The 11,904-nt window shown below is 48.2% G+C and overlaps 2 protein-coding genes across 2 annotated transcripts in view; one reads left to right on the top strand and one right to left on the bottom strand.

Annotated features, from left to right (window-relative positions):
* Positions 1–4,841, top strand: part of FAM184B (family with sequence similarity 184 member B) — a 62,040-nt gene extending 57,199 nt beyond the window's left edge. Inside the window, exons 14-16 of the mRNA XM_015571821.1 lie at positions 791–895; positions 1,718–1,917; positions 3,668–4,841. Coding sequence (XP_015427307.1) covers positions 791–895; positions 1,718–1,917; positions 3,668–3,761 — 399 coding nt within the window. The 3' untranslated portion in view covers positions 3,762–4,841. The remainder of the gene's footprint in view (positions 1–790; positions 896–1,717; positions 1,918–3,667) is intronic.
* Positions 4,842–5,567: 726 nt separating this feature from the next.
* MED28 (mediator complex subunit 28) lies at positions 5,568–11,694 on the bottom strand. The gene is made up of 4 exons (XM_006775848.2): positions 11,509–11,694; positions 9,882–9,948; positions 9,123–9,235; positions 5,568–7,596 (listed from the first exon to the last, which is right to left on the bottom strand). Exons 1-4 carry the CDS (start codon positions 11,662–11,664, stop codon positions 7,399–7,401), a joined length of 534 nt encoding a protein of 177 aa, XP_006775911.1. The 5' UTR covers positions 11,665–11,694; the 3' UTR covers positions 5,568–7,398.
* Between the last annotated feature and the right edge of the window lie 210 nt (positions 11,695–11,904).

The following is an 11,904-nucleotide window of genomic DNA, read 5'->3' as shown; positions in this document are numbered from 1 at the left end:
GCATTCTCCTGCATCTGGCATTTCACTGGGCACCTCAGGTTTTAATGATGATAACCATAAAACCACCTTACAAAAGATCCTTGGTTATTTTTCTACAAAAGAATTCATACTCACTAAAAAAAAATTAACAGGAAAATAGAAGGTTAAAAAAGTCTCTCTACTCCCAGGCCCCACAGCATCTGCCCATGGCTGATATGACTCTTCTTTATTAGCCAACAGAATTTGGGGAGATCTAGAATGGCTCGCCTTAGGTTTGAATGTCAGCAGATTCAAGCAAGCCAATTCCTCTATATCGATCGTCTGTAAAAATGACCACCTGTTTTCCAGTTAGCAAAGCCACCCCCTGGGTCCCTTGAAGGGAAAAGCTTTCTTTGACTCCCTCTGCTTCTGTATCAGGCATCCACCACGGCCTGGTAGCCATTTATTTAAAAATAATACAGAAGGAAGGAAAAAGTGGCACACATTAACAACATTAGCCAGATGGGGGTTGTACCTGCCTCCTTACTGACTTCCTGCACTTTGTTAACTTCCTCTTCTCAGGTGCCGATAGCACTTGGGTCTCTAACTTCCCTAAGGCATTCCAAATAAGCTGGCCCATTGCTTTACAAGAGGGGCCGGGACACAAAGACCCCAGGAGTAAAGGCGCTTCCTCACAGCTCCCTGGATGGCATCTCCTTCGCCTGGCTTCCCCCCACTCCCCAGGACTTTCCTTCTCTCTGTCTTCCACCCTCACAGCCACCCAGTGCCCTGTGGTTAGGCTCATTTAGACACAGTTGTGCTGTTTTTCCAGGAGGAGAGGAGATTTCACTACGCAGCGTTCCCCAGTGCAGTGTCCCACCGGAATCGGTCCTTCTCTTTCAACCCTCACCCAGGGTATTTGACCCCTTCCATGAAGGTAGGTCGTTTCTGCTGGTTTGGGTACATGGCACGATCTGCTGGTTTCATTCTTCTAAGGCACCTGCAGTGTATTTACCAATGGCTGGGAGTCGGTCAAAAGAAGGCTCACTATGGCCCACAGAAAATAACCCAAATTCTTAAATAGTGTTTATGTCTGGCGAGGAAGATGACGTGTATTTTTATTTTTTATGGTTTTTTCCCCCCAAATTTTCTGTAAATAAATGTGTCACTATTAGTAGTGGCTCTAACAGTAATTGGTGGTAGGAAGAGCAGGAATCTTCCACTTCTTAACATTTTTTTCCTTATATACTTATGGAATTTGTTACAATAAAAATATTCACCAAATCTCTCATTTGCTATCACAAATCCTAAAAGCTCAAAAAAGTAGTATTTTTTAATGGCTCACAGAACAATAAATCTAATATCAGCTGACCTGATATGAGATCACTTATGATTTTTACATATCCTTCTTACCGTGACAAAATGTAAGTTTCACTTCAGAAATAGTCATGCATTTGAGGACAAGATGGGCCCCATCCCTGCTGGGGGTGTGATGTGGCCTTTTAAAATCTAAACAAAGATCTTTGAATTACAAAACACATCTGTCCCCAGGAATTTCAGATAAGAGACTGTGGACATGTGCGTTTTTTTAAAACACAAACTAGGTTAGAGGGGAAAATGCTTTGAAAAATAATATGGAAGTAGGTAAATAAAAGCACTGCCTCCTCACGGCACGGTTTCGGTCGGGTGGGTCTCACTGACTCTTACACTAACACCCCTTTGGGGCGACGCTAAGAGGCCTGTCCTTTGACACAAACAGAAGAAGAAGATGGAGGACGTGCCCAGCCGAGTGGTCAGCGTGCCCAACCTCGCCTCCTACGCAAAGAACTTTCTGAGCGGTGACCTGAGCTCCCGGATCAACGCCCCGCCAATCACTAAGTCCCCCAGCTTGGACCCCAGCCCCGGGGGTGGTCGGCCTTACAAGCCCACCCAGTCTCTAGACGTGAAAGCGGCCACCAGGTAGGGGCAGGCGCTGTGATCCCGTTTTCCCGGAATAGGAGGAAAACTGGAATTCCGTCCTGGCACCTGTGCAATACCCGGCACTGGGACAGATACAAAGAGCAGCAGGTCTAGCCCTGCCTGGGAAATGGCAGTCCCGGCAAGTGGAAGATTGTGGAAGGGCAGAGAATGTGCCATTCTTTAGAAGAGGGACTATTTCTGTCTGAGGATAGCTTGCCCATTCACCTCTGGGCCCCCCCCCCCCCCCCCCCAACACACACACCTTTTTTTTTTCATAGTTAGACAAGAGGCACTGAATCCATTCAGAGGCAAAATTTTTAATTCTGGGCTTTGAAGTTTGCATTTCAGAAAGGGCCACTCCTAAACTGTTCCTTTTCCTAAGGCCCTGCCTGCCCGCGGCTGTTTGGGCAAATGCAGCGGCATGCATCTCGATGAGTGTTGGGCTGCAAGGACCTCCTGGTGGTCAGTCATACAATGAGTCCAGCCCTTTGTTTGACAGCTAAGGAACCTGAGGCCTGGAGCCCCAGCACATCCCTGTATTAACTGCTAGAGCCAGCTCCCGGGTTCATCTCGTACTTCTATACCTCTGTTTAAGGCTATCTTCCCATCTATGTAATAAAAGGCTAATATGCAAATCGGCCGAACGGCAGAACGACCGGTCGCTATGACGCACACTGACCACGAGGGGTCAGACGTTCAATGCAGGAGCTGCCTCCTGGTGGTCAGTGTGCTCCGCCAGCTCACAGCTGGCAAGCACAGGGACAGTAGTGGGAGCCTCTCCTGCTTCCACAGCAGACTAAGGATATCTGGCTGACAGCTTAGGCCCGCTCCCCATGGAGCTCATTTAGACGCTCTTGCTGCCACCGCTCCCACATGCTGACAGTGCTGGCCCCGGTTGCACCCGCTGACGGTGCGGAGCCACTGGGGCTGATGCCAGCAGTGGGTGCGAGCAGGCCAGCGCCGTCAGCGGGTGTGAGCGGCGGCTACTGGCCCCAATCACCCCTCAGGAGCAGGGGGAGGTGGAGAAGCCATCAGGGGCGATCGGGGCAGGTAGCCGCAGCTTGCACCTGCTGATGGCGCTGAGTGATTGGGACTGGTGCAGGGCGCTAGCAAGCGGGTATGAGTGGCAGCTTCGGTGCTAGCTGTGGGTGCGAGAGAGGCCGGCGCCGGCAGTGGGTGTGAGCACTGGGTGGGACCATGGCACGTGGAAGCAAAGAATTTTCAGTAACCACCAGAGGCTCACTCTGATGACAGCGACCGATGCTCCGCCTTAGTCTAGCACTCCCTGTCTCCTGCTCCACCATCACGCCACAGCCGCCGCCCGCCATGTTCCATGCTCTGCTGCCTGCTGCTGATGCCCACCATGTTCTGTGCGTGCCCGCCAGTGGTCAGCACACATCATAGCGACTGGTTGTTCAGTTGTTTGACTGTTTGGTTGTTCCGCTGTTCAATCTATTTGCATATTAGGGTTTTATATATGTAGATTTGTGCCTGGAATAAATGTTGCAAATATGCCTCATGATCTTAAGTGAAACAATGGAGAACCTTTGGTTTTCAAAACTGGAATCAGACATTCCCTTCACAGCTGGTTTCCAGATGCTAATGTTGGCCAGTCACGTTCCAGCACTTTTTAAAGAGCAAAGAAGCCGTTTTCTTCCCCTGAAAAGATGGTGGAGTATTAAGATGTTTTCTGAGTAATTTTCAAAACTGCAAAACCATCTAATCCTTTTTATTGTTGATTTTTGTTTAGGACACAAGATGGTGAAACAGCCCAACCCAAAGAAGTCCAGCAGAAACAGGGCTCTGCCCACCAGGAATGGTTCACCAAGTACTTTTCTTTCTAAGTGACCCTTGGGATCCGTCACAGAAAGGACATTTGAAAAAAAATGTCTTTTAAAACGTCTGACTGAGGGAATGAACTAAAAAATGAATCAACCAAATAACCTGCTTTGTAATATGATTTGCATCCAATAGCTAAACAGATTTTGGCACTGACATTTCATACTGTTCGTTGTGGCACCGGTTCATTAAAAATCCTTGACGTTAGGGTAAAAGGAACCCGTGTTACCCGAAAACATCATAGGAAAATGTTAATGTTACTGATGACCTGCCTGTAGTATTTCGTGTCCATAGCTTGCGCTCCGCTTTGTGGTTTCCGCGGTCTACTTTTAAAGGGATTTCATTTTCGAGGATGCAACTCAAATCCACTTGAAAAGTGTTTCTATGTAAGCGATGTAATTTAAGACGCACATCGAACCTCATTAAGAAGAGGAATAAAACAAAGTTCCGAATAACCAGGAAGCCAGTTAAAACACAAAACAAGCAACTCGAAGCTTCTAGGACTGAACAGCCACAGACCTTGACACTTGGATTTCCTAATTCTGGACGTGAAGTAGCTAATAGAGGGGATAACACCTACCTCAGAAGGGGGCTTTATGAGGATTAAGCAACATAATATGGCAATGATCCCAATCACGAATTCGAATTAAGCACTGCCAGGATTTGTGAATAACCGAGCCCCGCCCCGTCATACCTCTGTTTCAATCTGCAATGCCAATTGGCCATTTGTGAAGGTTTCTAGATTATCTGTTCTTTCAAGTCAAAGATCTACTGAACCTCTGGTCCCTGGGTTTGGGCCATTTGCCTCATGATGCACTGCGTCCCCGTTGCATGGATGCTTGGTAGGTTAAAGGGGACAGGCAGTGGCCATCCACGGTGCTGACCTGCTCAGCCCACACTGAACTGTCGGACCCTCTGAAGGAGCAGTGTGATTTGACAAAACTTAATACATCTTTTAATGGGCAAAATGTATTCTCAGTCCTCTGGTGCTGGCCCAGCAAGGTGGCCCATGAACAGTTGTTTATTCTATGCACTGTCAAATCTTTGCTCTTTGAATAAAACTTTAAACAACTGGGCAATAAAAATGGTTATGACTTGTATTGATTTTCCAAAAGAAGGGTGAAATTTGATGAAGACTGTACTTGGAAATGGAAAGTTCACATTGACCTCAATCGGATCATCTTCAAATAAAAAGTGGCCTCTTACATACTTATGTCCTTTTGAGAGAAATGCATTACATCTCAAAACTCCTAATTTAAAGGTAAATTTACTATCTAATCAAAACACATGGCCCCAATAAGATAATTTTTTAACTGCAAATACTTACACCTGTAACGTACCGTATTATTTTTCACTATCAATATATTGTAGTTGTCTTTTGCTTCCTGCTCAGTGAGCATTGTAGGACTTTGTATCTTGTTTTAAAGACTGCACACAATTCTACTTTTGTTGACTGAAACCTTTTCCCACCCTGCAGCTCCTGATGACGAGCAAAGCAGGCTTCCCTTCATTCTGCTGTCCCGTACCTCGGCGTAACACCTGCTGCAGGGACAGGATTGTACTCAACACTCTGCATCTGTTTGGACTCCTTTCTTGTTGCAGGTGAGTGAAAAAGATCTGTTAAATTTCTAGATCCTACCCAATCATTACATATGTGCTAACTAAGTTTTTTGCATGCTTCTATCATCATGGGAATGAGGAGACAAGGGAACTCCCAGCTGATGGCTTATTTCTCATTGAAGGAGGGATTTCTATGTTCATCAACCAACCAGCAAGATGCCATTAAAAGGAAAATGATGTTTACAAACAGAAAAAATTGAAAAATTATTTATTTGCTAGAAATTTTTTGAATTTAATAAAAAATGGCAATAACTGATACATACATTAATTCAAAGTCTTTTCACTAAGCACCAAGGAGGACAGTTCCTGAACTTTTCACCAAGAACCGCTTTATTACTGAAAGATGCCTAACTAAATGTTTAATTTGTTTTTTAATGAAGAAATCCAAAGCTGCCAATCAGCTTCTAATCAGCATGAGATGGCCAGGTTAACAACCCTGAAGTCATGTGATCTGAAAAAAAAAAATTTGTTTAAAGTTTTGTTTAACTCACACATGTTCAGTGAGGGGACTACTAGCCTCAGGCTATATACCATACATGCACAAACAACAACGGGAAGCAAGTACTACGTAGAAGAGATAATACATGATCTCTGCATGTTCAGAGGAAAATAATGCCTAATTCTCATGAAGGGCACAGAGACACATACAAATTACTAACCCTCGAGGGAGCACCAAGCAAGGCTGATGGGAGACAGGAAATGCTGTGTCCTGGGGGAGGGGAGGGGGGGAGGGCGCAGGCAGCTGGGAGGGCATTTGGAGGCTTCAGGGAGCATCCAGCACCACGAGCAGATGTCAGTGCTTACGGGGAGGGGCCTTCAAGGCTGGAGAAAACAAAACAAGTCAAGATACCGAGCCCCAGAGGCACTGCCTGCTCAGGAGACAGTGGTGCTTGTTTGGGGTAAGGGGGTGTAATCTAGCCAGAGACTAAACAACCAAGAAAGGAGAGCCTCGTTCAGGGACAGCCAGACACAGCCTCCAGCAGTGTTTCTCAGCAGCAGCATCTCCATAAAGAATCGTGTTGGCCTGTGTGACCACCGAGAGGGTAAAGCACCTTCCCAAATGCTGAGGCTCCACATGCTCTTTGTGGAGAGGAAGTCACTGAGGGTCACCCTGCAGGCCGCTCCCCACCCTGAGGCCCTGTCTCCTGGAATCACCACCACCCATTAGCAAGAACCTTCCTTAATGGGAAATTTCTGCTCCACAAAAGCAGGACACAAACAACACAAGCAAACACAACTCGAAACAAAAAGAGACTAACCCTCAAACTTCATCTCTGCCCGAGTCCTGCTAGTGGGAACGGGGTCTGCTATTTAGACTGATGCTTCACTGCACAATGTGACATTTATGTATCACTGCTCCTCCTGCAGCCTCCCAACCCCAAAAAGCAAGCAAGCATCACACAAAATATAAACTTACCACAAATAAAAATCAACATCAACTTAAGGATCCTACTGTAGTATCACTGCACTAACCTAGGCTATGACAATCCTCTTCCAAGTATTTACGAAAGATCTCATTCTGAGAGCTCTGGACGCGTTACAAACATTGCTGTATTAGATTCCTCTTCTTGAGGTAGTTCACAGTCTAGAAACGTGGCAAATTTACACATTTGTACCAACTGCCACTGGGGGTTAATTAAGATAAAAGGCCTGCAACCCAAATCCTCATCCTCTGATTCACAGATCAGACCAGTTTTTCCCTCATGATACAAACTAATTTGAAACTGAAAACACAAAACAGATTAAAGTTACACAAACATTTAAAAAATAAAACAAGCAGAAAAAAGAATCATAGAAAGGAATGTTGGTGGCATCACACTGACTTTCTAAATTTTGTTAAAAACACGAATACTTACTTGGTTTACCAAAGCCATGCACATTTTATAAAGTAATAATAAAGTAAGAGCTTATAAAAAACGGGACCATTTTAGGTGGGAGCACACAACAGATCGTCTCGTTCTCTGGCAGAGTTCTTCCAGAATGTCATGCCACCGAGAAGCGCCCCTTTCCTGCGGCCTTTCCTCAGTTCTGCTTCAGAGGCGCGGGGATGTTGGCAGACGCCTGCTCGAGGTAGGCCAGGGAGCCCTGCGGGATGTCGGCGGGCTTCTTGTGCTGCCCGTTGATGTCCTCCAGCACCTGCTGCCAATGCCGCAGCTTCGTCAGGTGCTTCTGCACCAGGGCGTCTTTCCGCTGCAGCTCGTTCCGCAGTTCCGAGACGTCCTGCAAGGGAAGGTGACGAAGTCAGAGGAACTCGCGAGAAGCAAATGCGGTCCCTGAATAATTAAGAGCACTAAGAAGTAAATTCAAAACAAAGAAAATCCATTAAACCACACCAGGCCCATCATTACTCTGCTTGGCTCCACTAATTGAATAACCCACAGCAACTCTTCCAATGGCAAATGTCTGCCTAACATGGGGAGTTTTTATTCTTAACCCATTTTCTTTTAATAAGTAATTCCCAAGTTATAATATTCCAAAGTATCAAAGAGCAGCCAAAAGAAACCAGTCTCTTCCCCACCCTGGTCCCAGGCATTCAGTATCTCTGTCCAAAGGCTACTGCTGAGAACCTGAAAGAGTGAGAATCTGAAACACACAGGAACAACTGTTTAAAAGAATCCACAATCGCTGTTCTAAAATTTCATATTATGAAGTGTTAAGATCTCATTTTCAAGAGTTTTTTTAGTGAATACTAGCACTGTAATTCTTTATCAAGAGATAAAGCTAGTAACAGGAGACTGTTACTTACACCTATTCAACTACTACTGAACACCCCTATGTTACTACTGAAGTATTCAAATCAGGAACTGATCGGATGTAATGAACTATGAGAGTATCACCTCACCATTCACCTTCTCAACAGGGATATCACTGAATAAAAGTATTTGAATTCGTCAGCTTGTGGAAGTAGTTACTTCAAACCCTGCCCACAAAACGTTCATCTCAATTGAGTGTTTCTCATAGAGGCACCACTGGCCGTTTGGGCGGACGAGTCTTCCCTCTTCCCCACTGCAGGAGGCAGGTCCTGGCCCAACATGAAATGCCACTGCAGCTCTCCGGTCATCCTGGCCACCCCAACACACTTCAAATTCCCCACTTCACACGACTGAGATAATGAAGTCCTGAGCTTGGAGGAGCCTGGGCCGGAACACTAATTTGGGGTTCCTTGGACAAAGCTGGACAAAGCCCTTCCTGTGTATGGGCACCTGGGGATGCAGAGATCACAGCTCCTGTCCAAAGTGAGTTCCATTTCTGGCTTTTCAACCTTTTCAAGCAGCAGTACCTTTCCTTTAAGAAACACCTTCCAGCCGAAACCGGTTTGGCTCAGTGGATGGAGCGTCGGCCTGCGGACTGAAAGGTCCCAGGTTCAATTCCGGTCAAGGGCATGTACCTTGGTTGCGGGCACATCCCCAGTGGGAGATGTGCGGGAGGCAGCTGATCGATGTTTCTAACTCTCTATCTCTCTCCCTTCCTCTCTGTAAAAAATCAATAAAATATATTAAAAAAAAAAAAAAGAAACACCTTCCATGACAGCCAGCATATGAAAATGCTGTGTGAAGCCCTGATTCCCCCACCCCCTTTCCTCCACTACTTGTCCAGGTTGTCACGCACACTGACAATGAGCAACATTTGTACTCAATCTATAAAGACCTACGACAGCTAATGGAAAAAGGATTTCATTTAAAGCAGAGACGGAACCCTGACAACATGTGCTGTTTCGAAAGGTAAGGAGATAATGGAGCTCATACCTCTTTGATAACCTGCTCTGGCTTCTGGACAGATAACTGCAATCTTTTTTGTAGAAAAAAACATTCTGTTTGTCTTGCAATATCCAGAAATTTCTGGATACACTGATCAACACCTTAAAAAAACACACAAAATATTAAATCAAAAAAATATCTGACACAAAAATCTCCCTCATACATGAACAGTCAGAATATCAAAACATCACCTTCTCATAGATGTAATCTGGGATTTTAAATTTGGCCACAGCAATGATACTGACCCCCAGCCTTCAACGTGTTAGCCAACATTAAATAGCAGATAATTTGTACTTTTATCAGGTGAATAAGAGGCCTACTACAGCACACTTCTTCTGAAGAAAAACAATCCAGAGTTCCAGCAAGAAGCATGATTCCAGTTAAAACCTAACATGTAAAATCTAGTACAAAGAAACCAGAACCACTGGTCACCTCTGAGGACAGGACCTGGGCGAGGAGGAAGCACAAGAGACTGTTACACCTATTCAAAAACTAAACAAAACTTACTTCAAAAGCAGTACACACTATTAGTCTTTGTCCTAATGCTGCTATGAAAGGTTCATCATGAATGGTTCATCATGAATGACAAGATGTCAATTAATAAACTGAACAGAGCACCAGCAGTTTACGAGCAATTTGCATAAGTCTTCTTCCCCAGAACAGTTCTCTGAGGGTTCCAGCAGGACTGAGACGCATCACGTGTAAAATCAGCCATCAGAACCAGGTCTAAAAAGAGGGCATGCTTACCAGTTCGGATTTCCTCCTGATCCGTGCCATTGACATAGTCCTGACTCACCAGAGAAGCAAAGCAAGCCTGTGTGGCCAAAACATATCACAGAAGAAAAAAAACGTCATTCGTACATCAAAAACCCTACTTTAGGGTAAGATTCAGCTCCTCCTTAAGTCATTCAATGAGCTGATAGCATCCGGTTTGCACACCAGACAAGACATCGTGCCAGTGAAGACACGTGGAAAACTGACTCGATTGGGCCCAGGGAGGAAGGGCCGCGGCTGAGGCGGCTGGAATCGGTCGGCACCCCATCCGGTCTCTCCTGCCCCGCACCGCTCTCCCCACTCGCTCCACACCAGGGCCCGGGACCCTGTTCCAGTCCTGCCCACGCTGCTCCCTCCGATGCGCACAGGACCCGCACCACCACTCAGGACTCGGGTAAACCACCACCGCCTGGGACAGGCCCTCTCCCTCTACTCTTCCACCACCGAGCCCCGCTGTCCTGTTTTCCACGGACATTCATCCCTGCTGCAGTCCATCATCAGCTGCCCCCACGGGAGAACTGCCTGCCTTGTTCACTATGCGCAGGGGTTCTGCTCGGCACGAAGTGGGTGCTCAATAAACACAAGCTAATGACCCACTGGAGGGCCCGAGAGAAGAGCCAGGTCGGCGTCAGGGGGAAAAACAAGCCCCAAAGAGGGAGTCCTCCCTAAAGGGCCCAGGATCCAGGTGTGTGTGTGCCTCAGCCGGGGAGCTCTGTCCACTTAGAGGGCCTAACACCGCCGCGGGGCCAGAAAGAGGACGGGACGGGCGGTGGGGGGCACAGGGGGCAGGAAGGAACCCCCAAACCCCAGGAGAGCAGGTAGACCTGGGCCCAGACTGAGGCCACGGACGAGATGGGCGGGCCCTTCTGCCTGCAGATGCCACCATTTGGTTTAACGGAGAAAAATCACAATATCCCCCCAGGCAATTCCCTGTAACCGTTCAATAAATCAGAAAAAGACCCCCCGTCCTGTGGGACATTCTGAATGAGGGCTCCTGTTGGAGTTGGGGCTCCAGGGTACCCCTTGGGCCCGACTCCTGTTTGGGGTCATCTCTGCCGGGGCCCCGCCGTCCTTCACCCCCAGCCGCCCTGCCTCCCCGACCCGAGCATCGAGCTCCGCACACCTTTAAAATCAGCCCGTTTCAGGCCAAGGGCCCCGCGACTGCAGCGTCGCTGCGAGGTGAGCCCAGCGGGAAGGGCGCAGGACGCGGCGGGGTAACGGTGCGCCCCCGAGAGGGCGGGCCGGTGCTACACACGCAGGTGTGCAGGGAAGGGCGCTCAAGGGAAAGGGAACCGGCTGGGGCGGACCGGCCGGTGGGAACCTGGAAGGGCCCTGACGATGGGGACGGGCAGGCTTCAAGCCCACGTGCCCCCAGGAACGTCTCGCTCGCGCATCTCCGCCAGCTGCCCCGAGTGGAACACGGGCCCCACTCACTGTGGAGGCGAAAGCAAGCGACTTACAGTCTCGGAGCCAGTCTCCCCGTTTGTAAGCGGGGTGCGGGGGATCGCGGATGGAGATGACCTGCGCATGCGCAGCTTACATTTCAGGCAGGGAGGGAGGAGGGGACATAGACCTTCCCCGCGCCCACGGCTCCTTTTACCTCGAAAGATGACTCCAACTCATCCACCAGGGTACTCGGAGATCTCGGAGCGCCTGGCGTGGCCTGAAGAAGCGAGGCCTGGCCCGGGAGGCCCGACGGCGGGGGCGGGGCACCGGGTGGCTGTCCGGAGAACATACCTCCCAGCGGAGCCGCCATTTCCGAAACGGACGGAAGGGGCCTATTGCGCCTGCGCAGCAGCTGGTCCGCGAATCACGTGATGCCTCCGATCACGTGGCAGTTCCCGGAGCCAGCAGTTGTTGGTTGGGCGTCAGGGAAACCGGCTGTTGGTTGGTCTCCTCTTCCTTCCCTGCGCGCCGCCGGATGTCTGGCTTTTTTCTTTTTTTCTTGAGAATCTAGGGCTTTGACCGCATTTGACACAGCCCTGTGGAGAAGAGA

This window comes from Myotis davidii, unplaced genomic scaffold (genome assembly GCF_000327345.1).
Source record: "Myotis davidii unplaced genomic scaffold, ASM32734v1 scaffold204, whole genome shotgun sequence".
NCBI classification, from domain to species: Eukaryota; Metazoa; Chordata; class Mammalia; order Chiroptera; family Vespertilionidae; genus Myotis; species Myotis davidii.
Note: the sequence above shows the minus strand (reverse complement) of the source record. Positions and strands in the feature narration are given on the sequence as shown.

What these genes read in the sequence shown, in the direction of transcription:
- MED28 (XM_006775848.2), bottom strand. Translation starts at nt 11,664, where the DNA reads ATGGCGGCTCCGCTGGGAGGTATGTTCTCCGGACAGCCACCCGGTGCC. An exon ending in AGTTGGAGTCATCTTTCGAG is followed by an intron (nt 9,949 to 11,508) that starts GTAAAAGGAGCC and finishes TTGGCCACACAG; the next exon opens with GCTTGCTTTGCTTCTCTGGT. An exon ending in CAGAGCAGGTTATCAAAGAG is followed by an intron (nt 7,597 to 9,122) that starts GTATGAGCTCCA and finishes CTTCCCTTGCAG; the next exon opens with GACGTCTCGGAACTGCGGAA.